The 21,833-nt window shown below is 39.2% G+C and overlaps 1 protein-coding gene across 2 annotated transcripts; it reads right to left on the reverse strand.

Moving 5' to 3' along the window:
• Positions 1 to 4,274: 4,274 nt before the first annotated feature.
• LOX (lysyl oxidase) lies at positions 4,275 to 20,565 on the reverse strand. 2 transcript variants are annotated; one of them, XM_063086366.1, is made up of 7 exons: positions 19,647 to 20,565; positions 19,189 to 19,297; positions 17,609 to 17,740; positions 16,212 to 16,368; positions 11,517 to 11,612; positions 11,046 to 11,161; positions 4,275 to 7,199 (listed from the first exon to the last, which is right to left on the reverse strand). In XM_063086366.1, exons 1-7 carry the CDS (start codon positions 20,275 to 20,277, stop codon positions 7,193 to 7,195), a joined length of 1,248 nt encoding a protein of 415 aa, XP_062942436.1. In that variant the 5' UTR covers positions 20,278 to 20,565; the 3' UTR covers positions 4,275 to 7,192. The 2 variants fall into 2 exon arrangements, with proteins under 2 accessions (XP_062942436.1, XP_062942437.1); XM_063086367.1 differs by lacking the exon at positions 4,275 to 7,199 and having other exon boundaries at positions 11,042 to 11,161.
• Positions 20,566 to 21,833: the final 1,268 nt, after the last annotated feature.

The following is a 21,833-nucleotide window of genomic DNA, read 5'->3' on the forward strand; positions in this document are numbered from 1 at the left end:
ATTAGAATGATCCATTCCATTGAAAGGGTTCTATTTAACCATGTATAGCAGTTTTTAGGAGGCAAGACAGGTAGCAAATGGGTGTTTCAGGTATCCCTGTGTTCTGCAGCTCAAATGCTGCTGCCACTGTCATATACTTATTTTAAGTAATTTGCAAATGATCTCATTTCTATAAATTGAAAGTTACTTAATATGGAAAATCCCAGAGATTCTCAAGCAAAAAGAGTTTAATAATGTTGGAAAACTCAAAATTAAAATTTATTTTGTGCTTATGCAGTGCCTCTATAGCTAAATGTGCTTATCTACCAGGGCCCCCAGAAGTCAGCCTAATTAATAATCAACTGCCTGCATTCCTCACTTCTATAACCTTGCTTGCACACCTGTTCTAGTCATGTGAATTTGGAGAAGCTGAAACCAGCAACTGCTTGATTAAGATATATACTTAGAAACTGAAACTTAAAGGGCCCACCTATAAAAGGCCCTGCAAAACCTTCATTTGGGGTCCAGAAATTCAGAGCAATAGCGCGTCTGGACCCACTAGCGTAATAGATTTCTGACTTTCCAACCCTCTGAGTGTCTCCCGCTTCCTTGCTGAATCCAATTCTACAACAATAGGATAATAAGTACTATTAAAAAAAAAAAAAAAGACATAGCAAAACATTTAAGAAACACTGGATAACAAAGATAAAGTGGTTTCTTTACTGCAGGGATTCTGGGAATCTTTAACATGGTAATATGTACTGTGAATCTTCACCATAGAGATAACATTTCCCATACTTACCTATGGCATTCTTTCTCAGTTGAGTATTGTTTTAGTCCTATATTTTTGTATTGCTGTAATCCTATTGTTTTGTGTTGCTATAACAGAAATACCTGAGATTGGGTAATTTATAAAGGAAAGAGGTTTATTTGGCTTACGAGTCTGGGACAGCTGCATCTGGCATGGGTCTCAGGTTGCTTCTACTCATGACAGAGAATAGCAGGACAGCCAGTGGGTACAAGCAGATCACAGGGTGAGAGGAAGCAAGAGAGAAAGAGAAGGTGCCAGGGTCTTTTTAAGCAACGAGCTCTCACGGGAAATACTCGAGCAAGAACTCATTCATTACTCCCCCCTCCCTGAGGGAGAGCATTAATCCATTCATGAGGGATCCACCCCCATGACTCAATCAGTTTCCAACACTACCACACTAGGGATCAAATTTCCACATGAATTTTGGAGGGGACAACACATCCGAACTCCTTCATTCCGCCTCTGGCCCCCTAAAACTCATGTCACACTCACATACAAAATACAATCATTCCGTCCCAACCGTCCCAAAAGTCTTAACTGTTCCAGCACCAACTTAAAAGTCCAAAGTCCAAAGTCTCCTCTGAGACCAAAAGCAAAAGTCCTTCCAGCTGTGAACCTGTAAAAGTCAAAGCCAAATTTATCTACTTCCAAGATACAATGGTGGAACAGACATTGGGTACACATTCCTTTTCCAAAAGGGAGGAATAGGCCAAAAGAAAGGAGAAACAGGCCCCAACAAGTCCAAAACCCAACAGGACAGACATTAAATCTTAAAGGTCCAAACTAATCTTCCTTGACTCCAAGTCCTGCATCCTGGGCATGATGGTTCTTCTGGGCCCACAAAGCATCAGGCAGCCTCACTCCCACAGCTCTGCCAGGCGCAGCACAGTGGGCCACGCTGGTGCTTGTGGCTTTTGCAGGCCTGCATTGCACGTTACCAGTGGCCCTGAAGTTCTGGTGTCCTGGCGGCAAACCCGCTGCCTTGGCTTTACTAGACATTTCCCTGGTGGGGGCTCTATGTGAGGGCTCTGACCCCACTTTCCTGCTTGGCATTGCTCTAGTAGATGGCCTCTGCAGTGGCTCTGCCCCTGTGGCAGGTCTCTGCCTGAGTCCCCAGGCTTTTCTGTACATCCTCTGGAATCTGGGTGGAGGCTGCCATGCCTCCACTGCTCTCATGTCCTGCCGGCCTGCATACTTAACACAACGTGGACACCACCGAGGTTTCAGGCCTCTACTCTCCAGAGCTGTTGCACGAACCACACTTGGGGCCACTCCAGCGGGAGCAGCTGAGTTACAGGGAACAGGTTCCCGAGGGCAGCTGTGCCCCAGGTTTGTCCTCCAGGATAACTCAGTCCTTCTAGGCCTCAGGGTCTGTTGTCCCCTGTGGAGAGGACAACACATCCAAACTCCATCAAGTATCTTATGAAACTGCAATTCGTCAGCAAGTGATTTAGGAATCACCATTCTCTTAATTTTATATAAATGATATTTTACTCATCTAAATTAAAAAGAAGCATGGTACAAGGGCTTTGTTTATATTTAACCTGCACATTACTATAATGAAAGTGATTTATTCAACTTGTGTGCTAAACCTCTACAAATATTTGTGGCAAGGATTAGAAATACTAATAAATGAGCAAAAAAGTCAGGCAAGTTTTCTGACAAAAACAAAAGATCTGCCCACCCTATCTTTGGTTAATGAGCTAATAATGCACACTGCTTGAAACATTCAGTATTGATGAGACAAAGGAAATCATCTATTGCATTACTAACAAAAGCATAATCAGGTGCTTTGCATTGACCAGTCAATGGAAGCAGGAAATTGGTGGTTTCACTGATGTTCTACAACTAGAATCTGCAAATTGCCAGCCACAAGTCTGCATCTGTTTTACCTGCATGAGCTCTTTAAGGGTAAATTGGTTTTGTAGGTTACTTTTGTGAATTGTTCCCCCAAAACACTTGCCCACAGTTTGGGGCCTGTTTGCCCAAGGTTACCAGCTTCCAGGCTAATCTGGTACATGTTTAAATAAGGATTATGTAGTGGATTGAATTATGTCCCCCCAAAACTCAATGAAGCTTAAATTGTGTCTCCCAAGTTTTATGTATTAGAGACTTGGCCCCCACCATGACTGTCAGGAGGGTGGGAAATCCTATTGTAGTAATTGAAAGGTGGAGCCTTAAAGAGGTGATTGGATTGTAGGACTGTGCAGTAGTGAATGGATTAAAAATGGTGGTCAGGGGCATGGTTCTGAGGGCTTTAAAAAAAAAAAGGAGAGTCTGTCTTTCACTCTCTTGCTCTCTTCTACTGTCTTGCAATGTAAGATCCTTAGGTCACTGTCACCACCACGAGATGGACTTTGGACTTCCCAGCCTCAGAAACTGTAAGCAATAAATTTCATTTTCTTTATAAATCACCCAGTTCCATGTACTTGGCTACAAGCAACATAAACAGACTAATACAGATTACTAATACAATGATAGCAACATTTCTCTGATGTAAATAATTCGTTGTTATAGTTGGATATGTCCGCTAAATGAATGTGTGTATTCATGTATATTCCTTGTAAATCCTAATTTAAAGCAGCATGCGATGGTTCTTGCCATGCCTGCTCTGTGTCCTTAGAAGTAGCTGATAGGGTGACAAAAGTTAGAACCATTCATGTATAATGGTACCTTAAAACATCAACTAGGTTTTTATCCATCATATACAAACTTCAAGTCATGTGATCTTATTAAACAATCTATTAATACAAAAGCCAGTTAAGGAAAACCACCAACCATATACTTATCTTTAAAGTAAAATGAAATTCAGATTATTTATTTACATGTAACAACAAATGACCACGATGGACACTTGAAATCATTTATTCAAGGCATTTTTATATAATCTTGCAATTATAGTATAGGCATATATTAAAAGAATAGGAGAATGCAAAGAAGAATATAAAGCCAGTGTCCTGGCATTTAAAGTAAGAGCTCTTCAAAAAAGTTACAAAAGTTTTACAAATAGCATTCCTGATAAATTTGGGAGAAACTAAAATTTCATTATAAACATTATAATACCAAAAGATATGTCACTTAGTTTGTAGCAAGCAGTCTCATATGTCCCGTGAGCTAAGACAATGCATTTTACATTCAGGTTAAAATAAGTCAGTACCATTTTAGCTTGATGGATAAATGAAATGCTTTGTGTTCAAAACTTGGCCAGGACTTTTGGTAGCTGGTAATAAAACTTAATTTGTCGATTAAATGTATCAATTGTGAATATGAATTCAAAACAAAAACTACAGAAAAGGGGTTACTTTTCAGTTATCAGTTAATATACCATTAGTATCAAAACAAATTATTTTTAAACAAAATATCTCCTGACCAGTAATTCAATATTTTCATGCAATCTACTAAAGATTAACTCTCAGTACCAGGAAAATTTTAGTGAACTGAATTTTTTCTAGAATCTGAATATTGGGAATGTTTATAAGTGTGACTATCCTATGAGGTTTTAAAGAGCAAAAAAAAAAAAAAATTGTTATGACAAATAATTCCTGGTAAGTAATTAGATGATAGAAATTGTAAATAAAATTATTATATAAAAATATAAAGATTTTTCTGGAAATAGGAAAGTTGTGTATTCATATATGTAATGGGACTGTTGAGAGACTGAATCCTAGCCTCAAAGGTGAGGACATCTACTCCAGATTGTGGTCTGCATGATTGAGACCACTAATATGTCATATGGTGGACTCACTAAATTATTTACCTAATTAGTTCATTTTCTCACAGCCTGTAGTAGTATAATAGCCAGTATCTTCTCAGTCTTCAACATCCTTTGTATCATTTCTATTTCCTATTTTTTAAATTTTCTATTTTGAGTTTAGTAAAGACTTGCTTATGTTCTTTATTAACTGATAATCTTCACCAGCTAACCTGTGAGTTTTGTTGGTTATTCAGAGAAGAGACTCCTTGAGGTTCAAAAATATTGAGTATTAAATCAATATTTGTAAGTTATTTGGGAGTGTTTAGAGGGATGGGAGGGGAGGAATGTTCACATAAGGAACGAGTAAGAATCTTTAGCTTCCTAATTGAAAAAAAGTGTTTTTTTTCAAAATCAACCAAATGGTACATGTTATATTTAAAAGGCAGTCATTTCAGGGATTGGAAATATATTTTTAATTAAGAAACACATACATGCATATACTTAGTAACTTTTAACTTATTTTTTAAAATAAAATATCATCATGAAGAACAATAGTGCTTAAAATTGAAACTTTGTAGGCATGTATATTTAGATCATAAAAATGAAATAAGGTGAACCTAATGGGTAATAATGACATTTTAATACTTATTGAGGTTAGGCACAGTCTGTTTTATGTTCCAATGCCTAGCATGTGAGTGCCTGGTGTATAAAAACCTCTCTAATGATGATGGATGGATAGACAGATAAAAGGCCTGATGAATGATTGTGAATGTGTCTTCTTGTATATATCCAAAAGCCATGATATTGGCTAGTTTTTAATACAAGGGTAAGAATCTTAACAAAATGATAGATCTTAAATCTGTAGTTGCCAGTCTGGCTCAGTATTAATACTGACAGTAGTTTTTGTTTTTTAAAAAAGCAAGTATATTAAAATATCTCTATTAGAAAAGATTACAATTTGAAAGGATCATTCAACAATCTTAAAACTAAAAAGCAATTTAAGGCAAAGAGGTACATCAAAGCAGCTATTCCATAGCTTAGATGTCAATGAGAGTTCTGTCTGTATTCTCTATTGGTAAGTGTGTGCCCTGGCAGGTAAGGATCATGTGTACCGCTGTATCCGCCCCTGTTTACTGTCCATCTCTGGCCCCTCTTACCTCACTATGCACCCAGTGAGTGTGGAATGATTATTAGTAATTGGTGTTGACTTTACAACTCTATGACATATAATACAGAATGCCAACACATTTTTAAAGTTCTACCTAACATGTTCTGGCACTGGAAATACCTCACTTGAGATTTTAATGTTGGTTAATGCGGGAAAATGTCTGCTTAAGCACCACTAACTTGAAAGTGTAATTTGATTTCTTTCTGCACCTTTTGAATTTACGAAAAAGAGAAATTCTCCAAATTCTGTTGTGGCACATGGCTTCACAGTTTAAAATAAAATCACAGCTGTCTCATTATGCAGCACAGTCCTTGGTTTTACAGAAAGTACTTTTCCCCCTTATTCACCATCCCCTCAAGTATGTGATGCTATGAGCTTTGCAAATTTGGACTGTATTTCAGAAACGCACACAAAAATATGTATGATGGATTCCTGAATAACCTAGGATGATGTTCCTGTATCGCACACATTTTATGTCATCTATTTTGGATAATTAAATTTTTTAGCATTATTCTTTTTAATAGTTGAAAATTTAAAAAGATGTAGAAGGGTAGAAATTCTAAGATGCTTTTCATTTTTTTAAAAGTGTTTGAGAGACAGTTGTGACAGTTTTGGTGACTTGTTTGTATGATTTTTATGTCAGCAAGGAAGTTTTATTTTTGGCTCATACATTAATATGCCTAAATGCCTATTATCTCTGGATGTATCACATCTGTCATCAGAATAACTTCCCAGTTACACAGTTGTCCTATGTATACCAGTCCCCAGAATGGTAATTTTAAGAACACCACTTAAAACATCTCTTCCCATGGGAAAATAAAAGGGTAGAAGAGCATCGACAAATATGAAATAGGAATCAGGCAGCTCCATTACTTAATTTGTTTCAAAACAAGAGTTGACTCAAGTCAGAATGAGATAGTGCACTTGATAGAAGGAAAGTTATCCACTAATCTAAAAATGTAAACATAATTTTTATAGGGAAGTAACTATTTGAATACATATATTGCCATTTGTCTGCTATATAGTAATAGTTCTTGACACCAATGGTAATGTGTTTGTTTCTTTCTCAGCACCATATCTACTTAAACAGTAGGAGCCATCATTTCTAAATTAGTCTATATAAAGACATATGTAAGCCTGTTGTTATGTTTCACTGAAGTTTCGGCACTTTAGAAAATTCTCAGTTCCAGGTAATTTGGGCTCATTCATTGAAATATTATTTTCTCTTTTGCACTATAATTTCAAAAGGAGCATAAGAAATTTGGATTTCTTTGAAAGATCCAAATTTGCAACTACTGAAGTGAAATATGTTAATTCACAAAGTAATGTGAATAATAAGTATCAAAAATTTTCCAAATAATGCTGATTTAAATGTTCAAAGTCCAGTTATGCGTTTTGTTATAAAACAGTACAAACAAAAATTCCTTTGTTGTTTTCTGTTCTCTTTTTCAAAATACGTAAATCCTACTGAAGTTAATCTCTTTTCTCCACTTCAGAACACCAGGCACTGATTTATCCATTGGGAGTTTTGGCTTACTTTCTAATACCTAGATTAAGAAAAAAAATAATACAAATTATTAATAACTTGATAATATTATAAATAAGTACAGTACGCAAATTTAAAGTCAACTTTTTAAAAACTTCATGCAACAATTTCCCTTCACCTAAGCAAAAGTCACCTTGTGAAATTATCCACTAATACATTATTTTAATAAGTGACTATGTCAGCAGCAGAGAGTGTATGTCCAGTGCCTACAGTCTTGACATTTAGAGTTAAAGAAACAGCCTCTGAAACAATCAAGCATAAAGCAGGACTTATGGGACCAGCAGCCCTGACCAGGTGAGTTCATTCCATGGAACAAGGGTGGCACATCCACCAAGAAGAGAGTCATGGCCTCTGTACTTTCTTGCATTGGTCCCTCTCCAGAATGCACGTGGATGTAGAATAATGCATTAACAGGCAGAACCTGGATCAAAGCCAATCAAATATTGTTGTACATAGATCCCCATATAAGAAAGTAAGAATGCACTTAGCCTAAATCATAGAATATCAATTTCCATACAGTAAATTCTGTGAAGAGAAGAGAAGTTCATAGTATCTTGGAACTGAAGGAGGACTCAGAGTCACCTGGCCTATATGTTTTGTTTACAATGAGGAAAACGAAGGACAGAGCGTACATTAATAGCACACACCTGCTTACGGGGTGGTGTTTACACACCAATAGAATGCTCTTAAACATCTGACTGGCAGAAAAAACAATCAGTGAACTGAGAGATGATATATCTCTAGAGTTGATTTTTTTTAAAAAATACAATAATGTTAGCATGAGAATCATACTCACCACTGCTTACATAGCCACCAGACTGACCACGTGACTTTAGGGAAGTTACACTCCCTGCTCAAAAAACTCTGGAGACTCCCTGTTTCCTCCAGAATAAAGTTCAAACTTTTTAGCTTGCTCTTCAATGCTCTCTTTGATCAGATCCCAACTTACTTTTCCATCCTTTCTGCCCAACTCTCAACTCCATGCAATGTATGCTTTAGCCAAACTAGAAGACTCGCTTTTCTAAACATGCCCTGTGATGGCCTCCCGCCATGTAGGTGCGTGTGAGGTTGACTCCCCAGCACACTCCTCCTGATCTCTCCCCGTGCAATCCTCAGCCTTCAAGGCCCAATTCAAATGCTGTCCTAAAGTCACTCCTGAATCACAGCCTGAAGAAATCTCTCCTTCCTCTGAACTCTGATCCCTAGCGAGGAGGCCCGAGGTAAAAGTCAAAATACAAGAGCCAAGCCTCATGCTCCTGAAGGTGAGGGCTTTTTTTCTCAAGCGTTCTGCTCTTTTCCTATTTTCCCGCTCAGAATAATATGATCATATTATTTTATTATGATCACTAACTATGGGTAATTTCACTTTTTCATATTTTCATCTCATCAGTATTACTTATTAAAATTCCACCTCAACCACTCTTGCAATTCAGTTATAATCATTGATACCTGGGTAAATAAAAAAGAAAAAAATCAGCACTATTTGGGTGACCACATCAAGAATCCCACTTGTAGAGTTATAATATTGTTGGAGCAATATAACAATTTTTATTTGTTCTAAGCATCTGGCCATATCCAATTCAGTAGATTCTGCTGATGAAAACTGACAACATTCTGTGCAACAACAGAGTCACCTATTTGGACCTGTTCCTAGTGGGATTTCAGTAAGTCATACTTGGAAGTCATCACAGGTCCTTTTGGTTCCACTGCATTTTATTTTACCCCTCGGGGAACTTTTCATATTGTATCTCCATTATAGTTATGTGTGTATTTCTATCACCCTCTCTACTCAATTTCAAACTCCTTGAGAGAGAGGATAATTCATCTATTAAGTGTTGAATGAGAGGCTGCAAGGTAGCAGACGTGTACCTGGCACAGGGTATATGGCGATGTACAAGAGACTAGATCCCATCTATTATGGAGTGGAGCAGGAGACAAACATTAAACAAAGATTCATCAGTAATTAATAGGCATTACTATAATAAGGCTTCAGCAGTATAAGAACTAGGAGTCATATTTATCTTTGCATTACTCTCTAATATCCAATTTAGGACCTCAATAAAGTGGAAATGAATAAATAACTGGAGTGAATAAATTAAGAAATTATAAAAATGAAGAAATATTAACTAATCCATATATTTTAGCTTAAATTATAGTGATGTTCTGGGAGTTTTCAGTTATACTATGACAACCCTACATAATGTGGATCATAAAATCAGCCAGGTTTTCTGTTTTATGAGCATGTTCAGAAGAATACATTCAACTATGTTTTTGCAGTGCTATCCATTTGTTATCATAGGCTTCGATCTATCTCTAGTGCTGTGATGACATTTGTAAAGCAGTCTCTGCTCCTCTATGGGAATAAAAAGAAGGTGCCCTGCCACGGTGAATGCAGCCCTGAGCCTCAGGGCATGACTGTGAATGGAGCTTGGGCTAGTTTTAGCCCCACTTTCCCCCAGACCAGGAGGCCAGGTATAGGGTGAGACCTGCACAAACTAGGTTTAGGCAGACTTGGGAAAGCCCACAAACTACAGGTTCACGTGTGGAAAACCACTGTCCTGGTTTTTCTATTAGGCAGAAATTTCTATTAACTGTGAATTTCTACCATAGCTCTGCCATACCTTTCTGCATGACCCAGAGGCACGGGTGCCTCTCCAACATCAGAGCCAAGGGGATGTATGCAGTATCATTCCAATGGCATTCTCATTGTTGGGAAGATATAACCCAGATGGCATATGTAGTTATGATCTCTTACTCTAACAACACTTGAGCAGGCAATGCTTAAGAGGGCAGGGCAGGACAGACAGACAAGCAGGCAAACCTACCCAAAGTTCTTTCATCAAAGCATCTACCACTGTTCTGTTAATATTTATATGCTGGGATTCCTCCTAACATTTCATTCAAAGAAGGGTTTCAGGAGTAGGAAAATTATGAAGGAAGTTCCACACTCCCCCTCCTTCTACAGGGTGTTTCCCTAGTAACCATGGTTCTAGAACTCAAATATATGAAATCTTGATTTCTACAGACCAGGGGGTCTGATCTCTTCAGTTGTTTACTTTAAGGCAGTAATTTTCAGAATGCAGCTGGGGCTCAGACAAGCTCACCCACACAGCATATTGAGCAATTGGGCACACTGGACCTCCACACAAGCTTTTTGGGTAAACACTGTGTTCTGTGTATATGTCTTATTAAAACTAAGCTTTAGGATGATAAGAACCATAGTACATCCCTGTTGGGAAAATAGATAATCAGGCCCCCTTGCCTTAGGCACAACTGGGGATGGTGCAGCACATTCTTTGTAAGCAAATTGGGGGGGTGGAGTTAGTGCACATGCACAGCACTGAGGCTTTGCTGGCTTCTGCCTCGGGGTCCATGCCACGCACAGCCATGCTCTCCAACCTACAGCTCCAAGGACCTGTTTGCCGGGTCCCTAGTTCATAGACCTGCATATGAGGGGTCTGGTGACCCAGCCTGGCGCGTGAGGGGTCTGGGGACACAGCCTGGCATGTGAAGGGTTTGTGACCCAGTCTGGAATGGGCTTGAGGGGTCTGTGAGCTCCAGACCCAGCCCTAGCTCAATTGGCCCAGTCATCAGGATTACGGGCAGGTAGAATAGCTCGACAATCCCCCAGCCTCTTCTCTAGCATTATACAAAAAATTAAAATTAAAAATTAAAACAGAATCAGCTGTAATTATGTGGAAGTGCAGATGCTATACCATTTTCTACCTTTGGTCTACTTACAAGGAAGCTGTAGTATAATTAGTAATACACACGTCATGTATAGTGCTTGACAATGAACTAAAATTCTTTGTGAAGAAAATGACTTAGCTAGGCAAGTAAGACTTACGGTGAAATTGTGCAGCCTGAGGCATATGCATGATGTCCTGTGTAGCGAATTTCACAGCGTACAACATTATTGCTATAGTCCGATTCAGGCACCACAAAATTGGGGTTTACACTGACCTAGGCAACACAACAGCGTTTGCGTTAAGGATTTCATCATTAGTATTTACTGGTTAATTTCCTTCTATTTCCATAAGGCTACAGGGGAATTGGTAACAAGAGATTTAGCTAAATCAAGTAGGGAAGGGAGCTGAAGTTAATCAAGTGGCTAAACTCTGGAGATGTTATAGGAGACTTGAGTATTTTCTCCTGAAGATCTTTAAAAAGAGCTATTTTCATATATTTAGATTGCTTAGAATAGTTCTAGAGGACCTATAATTGCTTCCAAGACCATGATTATTTAACATTCAAATCCAGAGAAGAGAGCCTATTGATTTTCAGTCAAAATAAACCACATGTCTTCAAAGGTCTCTACCTTTAGAATGTAGTTTCCAGGTTGTACATCTGTAATGTCAATCCACTGGCAGTCTATGTCTGCACCATAGGTATCATAACAGCCAGGGCTCAACCCCTAAAACAGACAAAATAAAAAATTTTAAATGATGGTATATGGTTCAACCATGCTAAACAATGTGCTACCCATCTGCAAATTAAATTTTAAGTTAGTTCTTAGAAAAGTTTGACATAAAATTGCACTTATATTTCATCTCTCTTGAAAAGTATGAGGAGTCTACAAAAAGGTTATGAGAAATACTTATTATGAAAAACTATGCACGGATTTCAAAAAATACACCAAAATAAATTAATACTAATTTGTAATATGTCTCAATAGGATCTAGTTTGAAGCACTAAGGACAAGACACCACTTTGAAAAGAACCCCTATTAGAGCAACATAAATTCTGCTAAAATTGAAGCAAGAACAAACAGCAAATTTATGGTGAAGCTTGGGTGGAAAAATAGTGCAATCATTGATGCTTTACGAAAAGTAAATAGGGATAATGCCACAAAGAAATCAGTAGAATCAGTAGTTTACAAATGGATAACTCATCTGAAGAAGGGACGAGACGATGATGAAAATGAAGCCATAGCAGACCATCCACATCAACTTGTGAAGAAAAAATTTATCTCATTCATGCCCTAATTGAAGAGGACTGATGATTAACAGCAGAAACAATAGCTAACATCATAGACATCTCAATTGGTTCAACTTACACAATTCTGATTGCAAACATTAAAAATCAGCAAACGTTCTGCTCCATGGGTGCCAAAACTGCTGCACCCAGATCAGCTGCAGACAAGAGCAGAGCTTTCAATAGAAATTTTAAACTAGTGGGATCAAGATCATGAAACATTTCTTCCAAGAATTATAACAGGACATGAAACATGGCTTTACCAGTACGATCCTGAAGAAAAAGCACCATCAAATCTATGGCTACCAAAAAGTGGAAGAGGTACAGTCAAAGCAAAAGCAGACAGGTCAAGAGCAAAGGTCATGGTAATAACTTTAAGGGATGCTCAAGGCATTCTGCTTGCTGACTCTCTGGAAAGCCAAAGAACAATAACATCTGCTTGTTATGAGAGTGTTTGGAGAAAGTTAGCCAAAGCTTGAACAGAAAAATGCCTGGGAAAGCTTCATCAGCGAGCCCTTCTCCACCATGACAATGCTCCTGCTCATTCCTCTCATCAAACAAGGACAATTGTTTGTGAGTTTTGTTGGGAAATCATTAGACATCCACCTTACAGTCTTGATTTGACTCCTTCTGACTTCTTTTTGTTTCCTAATGTTAAAAAATCTTTTAAAAAGGGCACCCATTTTTCTTCAATTAATAATGTAAAAAAGACTGCATTGACATGGTTAAATTCCCAGGACCCTCAGTATTTAGGTATTGACTAAATGGCTGGTATCATTGCTTACAAAAGTGCCTTGAACTTGATGGAGCTTACGTTGAGAGATAAAGTTTATATTTTTAATTTTTATCTTTTAATTCCATTTTTCCATGAACTTTTTGAAGTCTCCTCATATGTGAGTATTATTCAGCCTTATAGAACTTCCAGCTAAAAAAGATACAAGACTAACATAAGTAGTAGTACACCATGCTTCTTAAAAGAGTCATAAATCACCAGTGATAACTACAATCTTAAGTGACAAAACAGACTTCCACCAAAATTCTAAAATATTACCAGTTCAGGAATAAAGGCCATTTAATAATTAACTTAGCTCAAATGTCCTCTTCTCAGTGAAACCGTCCCCAATTTCTCCTCTTTGAAATTACCTTCTCTGAATACTTATGATACTTTTTTGTGTATAGCTTTTATAGTGTTGATCCTTTTCTGTTCTGCATTACAGTACTATACAAGTTCAAGAATATATCCATCTAACTACAGGTTGTAAGCTCCTTAAGGGTACAATCTGTGTTGCATCCTTGAATAGCTAACATTTATTATTATTATGTGCCAGGAACAATTTTAAATGTGTTAAAATTTCATGATTACCTGAAGCAGGTGCTATAATTATCTCCATTTGACAGATAAGGAAATAAGCACACTAAGGTCAAATAACTTACTCGAGGGTATACAGCTAGGAAGTGGCTAAGCTGGTTTCAAGTTTAGGCAATCAGGGTCCAGGGTCCTTGTTCTTAACTACACTGTACTGTCTCATATATTCACCTAAATATTTTGTTGAATTGAAGGGATGAACATATGACTAAATTAATGAAAGCCACACCACTCTACTTGCTAAAATATTCACATCAATAAGTAAATAAGTGCACTCTCCAGACTGGGAGAAGGAAAATACCAATAACGTATGGTCCTAGCTCTCAAGTAAGTTATAGTCTGCAGAAGTTTTCTCACATTGGGGTCTGTAGGTATATTCTTAATTCCATTGCTCCTTCATGATAAGTTTTAACTATTATATTTTCATTCTAATAGTAAATCTAAAGAATATTTTTAAAGTATATACTAGAATAATTTTAACTCCATATTGCCATTAAATTCCAGCACCCAAAATTGCTTTAGTGTGTCGGGGACCCTGATCACCAAAGAGGTAGCAAAATCATCTTAGCATGCTGTACCAATGCTGATTTTGCTGTAGCTTGATTTGGGAAGAGTGGGGGAAGGATTGTACTGTCATATAGCACACAATAGTACACACAGGCCAAACTTAAGAGCGCCTGTGTCACAGAATCACAGCAGTGAGACCATAGTCCATTGTTTTTGCTGGATTCCTACCTTGGTCCATGCATTAATTAACAGTAAATTTAGTAAGTAAATACATAATGAAGAATTTTTGGTCTGATTCCAGTAGGTCATTTCGATTCTGGCACATGATACATAATAAGGAAGTGTTAGCTATTACTACCACTTCTACGTTCATGACATTGTAAAGGATTCATTGGATTAGATACCTATTTGAGACAGGTTTAAATAACGCTACAGTGCTTATCTTACCTTCAAGTGAACAAAAGTTTTAGAGAATGCACTGCAGGATTACTCAGCTGGCAGAATTTAAGTTAAGTATGAGCTTTGATTATTTGAACTGACAAACAAAAAAACTGGAGTTTCTAAGGCCATTAAGCAAACAGGTATTTCATGTATGAAAAGTCAAAATATAAAGACAGATTAAATGTAGAACCTTAGCTGAGTCCGTCTAAATTAACTATTGGTTTTAACAAAATACAAATGTTTGTTACTTTCAGTTAACAAGGTTAATGTGACTGTTTTTAGTATTATATATATTTTGAAACAAGTTATATAAAAGTATAAACATAAAGAAGTTATACTTAGTTTTCTGCTTGAATATTTTTAAGCAGCATTATAATAAAACTTATCTAAGTTAACACTGGAGGTTTGTGAAAATTTCTTTTCTTTTAAATGAAGTACATGTTCAAAAGACAATTGTCTAGTGAAAAAAAAATGCATAAATCATTTACAATACAAGACCTGGTGAATAATGTTTAAATAGGACATATATCGAGTGATTAACAAGAAATCTACCATATAAAATGAAGTGGAATCACCTGAAAAACTAGGGGAACTAGAAGTACTTTAAATACTTATAAATACTTATAATCCCAGATTCAAATATTTAAACTCAGAGTAAGCTGTCTAGAATGACTCTTCTTCTGAAAATGGAGAATAAACTCCAGGTGCCCTGCCCACATGGTACTATGGACTTGAAGATCATTGAATGAAAGGGAATCTCTATATGCACACATGATAACACGTGGATAGGTTACATCTCCTTTTGCTTAAAGAAGTACTGCCTCAGGGTTCGTAGAATTTGTTCTTTTCGGCTTCCAATTTCTATAATATTCTAAGCTCAGAGAAAGAAGCAATGGTAACATTTAGGTCACCAAAAGCTTCCTGCCACAGACCTGGAATTTGCGTCCAAAGATGCCAGCTGCTGATCCCTTTGTGCCCTGGGTTATGTACATTCACTCCTCCTTGCCAAGATTTGGGCTGTAGTAAAATTATAACGTCCTTTTACAAATTAAGGTTTCGTATGGAAATACTGACACAGCTTTTAACTGACACACATTTTCCAATTATAAGACATACAAACTGCTTAGTTCAGCACTATATTTCAAAATCCATCCAAACAACATCTGACATAAATTATACTGTAGGTTTAAATTTATATGTGTGGAGAAAGAAATGGTATCCTTGTGATCTTATGTGCATCATGAAAAGAGACAATTTTTAAAGTGCTTTTTAAGAAACTTATTTCCTCTTCTTTTGCAAACCTCAACCACTATTTTATTTTTAGCTAATAGGTAAAGAGAGGAATGGTTTTGCACGTGAGAAAACAGAAGTATCTTTTCTGCAGTTTTTTACCAAGCCAGTTAAATACAGGATGAGTGCAGATGCTTTAAACCATTCAGACTTTTTCAGTGAGTAAACTCTTGCTTTTCATTGTGGAACATAACAAGGATCCACATTGACCTTCTGCGATCATAAATGGGGGCCATGTGCATAACTAGAAATTCTTTAAAAGTAATTTGAATCATCAAGACAATCACTTGCTTTTTCCCAATTATTTCCCATCTTGATAATATGACCCCCCAAATGAAACAATTTATAAAAGAGAGGTGGGAGGAAAGAAAATAGTGCACTATTTTGCTTTCTTTCTGAGGCCAGCAGGTTCCTGATGTCAGGGTGCCAACTCACCTGTGTGTGTGCAGTACATGCAAATCGTCTGTGGTAGCCATAGTCACAGGATGTGTCCTCAAGACAGAAACTTGCTTTGTGGCCTTCAGCCACTCTCCTCTGGGTGCTGGCATCAAGCAGGTCGTAATGGCTGAATTCATCCATGCTGTGGTAATGTCTAATGTGCCACACCACAAAGAGATGGTGGTCAGTTACATACAGAGAAAGCAGTGAAGATATTAAACAACATCCCCATTGCCTCACAAATTTGTTTTCACATTATCATTGAGATCAAGTTTATCTTTTTAAAGAGAGATTTATGTTAGATTTTTTCCCCAGGGACAGAAATATATCAAAATTGTAAGCTTTTAACTTTGCTACTATGAAAAAAGACTTAATTTGAGTATTTTGCTTTTCCATTACATCCTGCTTTATCTTTGAATATTAAATAGAAATAGACAATAAATTATCTGTGCTTAAGTGAAGCTTGCCATATGTTCTCTAGTATATTTCTCTTGGCTGCCACTACTAATGTTTCATTCCAAAAAAAAAAAAAAGAAAACAGCGTATGACTCTAGAGAGGTTCTCATGAGATTTTTAAAAATTGAGTTCCCACATATTTAAAATTACTAAAATGCAAAGGAGAAATAATGGCATGTTTTATTCACCGTTATTATTTAAATAGTATAAACGTTCATTCAGAAATAAAATGTTTCTATTTTATCAGCAAATTGGGTGGCGCATATCTACTCTCATTAAATAGAAGGTGCTGAGCTGTTCATCTTCTCACATAAGGAAAAACAATGAGAAATGGCTTAAATATCAGAAAGAAAGTTTAAGGCCACACATAAGGATTTCCTGACAATAAACACCTTGTCAAGTTACCAAGGCAAATGATAGAATTACCTTATGGGAAAATCTTTAAATTTAGGACAGAACAGGTAACCAGCCTGGGTTTGAGTAGGACTTTTAAAGTCCTACTCAGTTCATGGAGTGTATCATCCACATCTTTCTTTAAGAATGGTCTCTGAATCCTTTTGATAATAATGTGTGGTCTTTATTAAATGTTATTTAATGCTAACTAACTAGATGATCTTGGCTGTGATAGACTTCTTTAGACATCCTACCTGTAGTATATTGGAGTAAATTTTAATGAAGTCAATTGCTGTATCCTATAAACAGTTTTAATAAACTGAACATTAGAGTTTCCAGTTCAAAAGATAACAGGATCTAGTTATTGATGGATTATCTTAAATATAAACTCCCTTGTTAAGTCAAATTACTTAGAGAAAAATTCTAAATGAAAATAATAGCAATTTTCCCCCACTGGGTAAGAAATAGACTTATATTCGTCCTATGAAGAATCACCTGAAAAATGAAAAAGCAATTCAAAAGTACCTAGGATGTGACCTACTTACTGGTGACAACTGTGCCATTCCCAGGAATATCTTGGTCGGCTTGGCAAAAAATCTGATGTCCCTTGGTTTTTCACTCTTTGGGGAAATCTTAGCAGCACCCTGTGATCATAATCTCTGGCACTGTATGCTGAACTGTGATTTTGAAAAAAGAAACATTATTATATTCACAGAATATTAACTAAAGACAAAATTGCAAACAAAACCTCTCCATTATATAATAGTGACAACCTGCCTTCCCCAACTAGACTATCAGTTTCAAGAGACCAGAGCATTTTGTTTATTTTGTTTATTGCTGAATCCCAAGCTCCTAGAACAGTCCTGGGTAGTCAGAGCTCAATGAATATTTGGCAAATGAGTGAATGAATGACAACTATGGAAATCTGAAGGGCTTAAAAGTAAAAACATAATAAAATTAGCACTAAAAATCTGCATGTGAGAAGTAAATTTTATATCTAAAATCAATTCAAGTTTTACTATATGAATGTGTGAAAGTGGGTGGAAATTATCCCAAATAAAAAGTAATCCACAGATACTTATCAGGAGCTTTGAATTTAACAAACATTTCTTCTTAAATATGAGGGGTCTTCAAAAAGTTCACAGAAAGATTCATATTATCTTTTAATTCTATTTTTCCACTAAATTTTTGAAGTGCTCTCATAGTTAACTAAAACATAAAGTGGGGAAATAACTCTAAAAGAGCACACCCAGATTTAGAGTAACAATTTTGTAACTTCAGTATCTGCAAAACAAAGCACTACTGCAGTATAATCATAGGGAGTTCAATGGTGTGAGTGATGCAAGACTCAGGAATAAAAATAAGCTTGAATTTCTTCTCTTCCTCGAGTGTGACAATTATAAAGGGTCAAAGAGGAAGAAATAAAATAATCATCACTGTGTTACTACTAATGTATTGTGTGTGAATATATGTTCAAATACTATTGATGACCTTATTGCACACGTTAACATTTTTGTGGGACCTATTAAAACATCTTTTGCTCCCTCTGCTGGTTTCCCAGAGAACCCCAATCCCAGAATTGCTATTTTATTTTAGGACTGATGAAAAAACAAAGCTCTTGCTCATGGTCTCATTCTGGCTGAAGAGATACCAAAAAAACCAAGATAATCGTGGTCTCAAACAAAAGAGGAAAACTTAGCCTTTACAAATGAGGGGTGCCACAGTGGCAATTTTTCCCCCAATATTTTAAGGGGGTATTAACGAGCTCTTCCATTACAATCATTTTTTTTCTACAGCACTGTACAGTTGTTTTATAGACAGTTTTTAGAAACATTTGGCTCCAAAGCTTAGGAATATTGGGAAAAAACCACAAGACTTCCAGTTTCCAGGATAAGCTCCACCTCCTTGATTTGTGCCTCAGTTTGAGAGAAAAAACCCACAGAAATCTTCACAATTTTAACTCGCCGTCCACGTTAGCATGCCCAGGAGATCACGTCCCACTTCCCAGCTCTTGTCCCACTTCCTAGCTCTCATCTGTGTGGAAAAGAAGCAGTCAGAACCAGGCACCAGAACATCCCCCAAAACCAACACGGCGGAGCAGGGCCGCCAAGATCCCAGCCCGTACCTGGCCAGACAGTTTTCCTCCGCGGCACATCTCAGGTTGTACATGGACATCTTCTGCACGTACGTGGACGCCTGGATGTAGTAGGGGTCGGGCACCAGGTCCGGGAGACCTAAACGTCAGCAAATGACGGGCGCAGCAGTAAGACAACCTGGCGCCCCCCACTCCAGTTTCTGATCCCTCCAGGTCCCTTACTCCCCACCCTTTCGCCCACCGGGACTGCAGGGTGGGGATGAGGGTGGCGGGAGAACTGGGGACGAACTGGGCAAAGCAAAGTGAAAAGGAAGCAGGAGGGGCCGGGCGCGCGGTTTGCACCAGATTCCAGGGCTGCCTCTGCAGGCGCGGGGGGAGGAATTGGATCTGCGGGGACCAGGGCCCGCCGCGCCCAGGCAGCCACGTCGAGGAGCCACATAGTTGGGGACCGGGTGCATGGGGGCTTCCAGCGGGCTGGGGGTGCTTACCGTACTGAAAGTAGCCGGTGCCGTATCCGGGACGGTACCGGCTCCCAGGCCGGGGCCTCTCATACGTGTCATAGTAGTTGTAATAGGGGTTGTCATCAGTATACTTGTAGGGGTTGTACGGGTCGTCGCCCACCATGTCGTCCACGCGGCTGGGCGGCAGCAGGTTGCTGAGCTCTGGGACATCGCCCGGCGCGGTCTGGTTACTCGCGCGCGAGATGCCAGAGTCGCGGGCCCCGGACGAAGAGTAGCCAGCTTGGAACCATCGGCGGGCTGCGGGCCTGGGGCGGGCTGCGGCGACTCCGGACGAGACGGCCGTCCGCGCCCCAGCCGCGGCAGTGCGGTTGTCGCGGAGCAGCAGGATCGGTGTGCGCGGCTGCGGGGCGGAGGCGCTGGCGGTACCCCTGGCGGCGGCGCCCGGGTGCCGGCGGCGCTGTGGCTGATACTCTGAGCCCAGGCTCAGCAAGCTGAACACCTGCCCGTTGTTCTCCCATTGGATCTTCTGGCGCCAGTTGCCCGGAGCCGCCGGTGGCTCGCGCTGGGGCTGCTGCTGGCCCGCGGCCGGCGGAGCGCAGCGCACCAGCGCGCAGAACTGCAGCGGGCCGAGCAGGAGCGCGGTCCAGGCGAAGCGCATCGCTCCCTTTGCCGGATTGTCCCCACTCGGGGAGGAGGTGGCTCAGAGAAAATGAAAACGGGGCTCAAGTCAAGCGAGGGAGGGAGAAATCCTCAGCCAGGGAGGCGGATGGAGCGCGGGTATCTCAGTCCCCACGAAGGAGTTGCAAGGGTGGGCTGCAGACCCTTCCCCAGTCAAGGCGGCTGCTCGGACGTGGCACTCGTCTCTCTCCCGTTTCCCAATCCTCTGGAAGGCGACGGGGAGCGGCGCGGCAGTCCAGGCGAGCGGGCAGTGCCTGGAGTGAAGGAAGGAGGAGAGATTTTAAACTTCTGGCACGTTTGCAAAGTTACACAAGCCGTTCTGGCCCGGCCGCCTCTCCGCTATTTGTTCACGTAATGCGATTGGAAACGTGCAAGGCGGACAGCAACTCGCCTCTGCCCCTCCCTCCCTGTCCTGTCCTCCTCCCCCCAGACACGTTGCACAGGGAGCGTTAAGGGGAAAGAACAAAACGGAACACACATCCTAAGACGCACGGCTTAATCTGGGGCGAACATGCAGGAATTTCAAAAGACTCAGACAGGCGAAGGCAGCCAGGCCATGGGGCGAAGCCAAAATATGCAGGGAGAAAAATGCTATTAGGTCACCAGCCCCGGAGAGGCGGGAAGCGGGGAGGTGGGGAGGGTGCTGGGGGCGAGAGTGGGGGTGGGAGACGACTGTGACTAACGTCTATCCATAAAGGAGTTAACCAGACAGATTTCTGAATGTACACTCACACGCTTTTATGGGAAGCGCCCTCAGCAAATAAACCCCAGGATATCAAATTTTGTTTTTCTGTGTGTAGGTAATATGATAAATGGGTTACAAATTTGTTTCCTACAGTGAATATTTTAATAACCAAAAGTGAAATTTTACAGGGAACAAAGCCAGCTAACGCTGGAGCAATGAATAAACCTGTCTCTTTTTTCAAAATGCCTTCTCGATTTGTACTTTGAGTGGAAATGAAGAACCATCTGTCATCTCCACGGAATCTACCAGGAAGTTTCATTAAAGGGGGCTAGAAAAAGTCTGCCAAAGAGAGTACTCAGAAGGCATCTTCAAGTAAGCACTTGATCTGACTTTTTTTTTTTTCTCCTCTACACCTAATAAGGTTTGACTTTTTTAAAAATTTAAACCGACTTTGTTGAATATTGATAGTAGTAATGCATCCCATTGTGTTTGATCTTTCAATCTAAACAAAGAAGTTGCTAAAAAAACAGCCTTGGAATTCACATTTTGGTAAAAAGAAAGGAGTAGGAGTGGCCAAAAGGAGAATGGGTAGGAGCATAAATTATGCTGACTGGAAAGAGATGCTTAACGGACCAGTTATTCACATACTGCTCAGGTTTGGGCAGTGCTGGAATCATTCCAAAGAAAAATTGCTGTGAAATGGCTTGATTTAAAACTACTACTCAAAACCAGATTTTGATAACCTTTTTATTGGTCTCATCATTGGGCTGTTGTCTAGATATACTTCTATATTCACCTGTCTTAGTCTCTGCCTTTCCCTATCTAATCACCACATTTTGATGGTGTGGTAG

Source organism: Cynocephalus volans, chromosome 2 (assembly GCF_027409185.1).
Source record: "Cynocephalus volans isolate mCynVol1 chromosome 2, mCynVol1.pri, whole genome shotgun sequence".
NCBI classification, from domain to species: Eukaryota; Metazoa; Chordata; class Mammalia; order Dermoptera; family Cynocephalidae; genus Cynocephalus; species Cynocephalus volans.

Excerpts from the sequence above, each read along its gene's own strand:
- LOX (XM_063086366.1), bottom strand. The coding sequence starts at position 20,277 with ATGCGCTTCGCCTGGACCGCGCTCCTGCTCGGCCCGCTGCAGTTCTGC. Across the intron at positions 11,613-16,211 it reads CATGTACTGCACACACACAG|GGGTTGAGCCCTGGCTGTTA; the intron begins GTGAGTTGGCAC and ends TGTCTGTTTTAG. Across the intron at positions 11,162-11,516 it reads CTGGAAACTACATTCTAAAG|GTCAGTGTAAACCCCAATTT; the intron begins GTAGAGACCTTT and ends TGTGTTGCCTAG.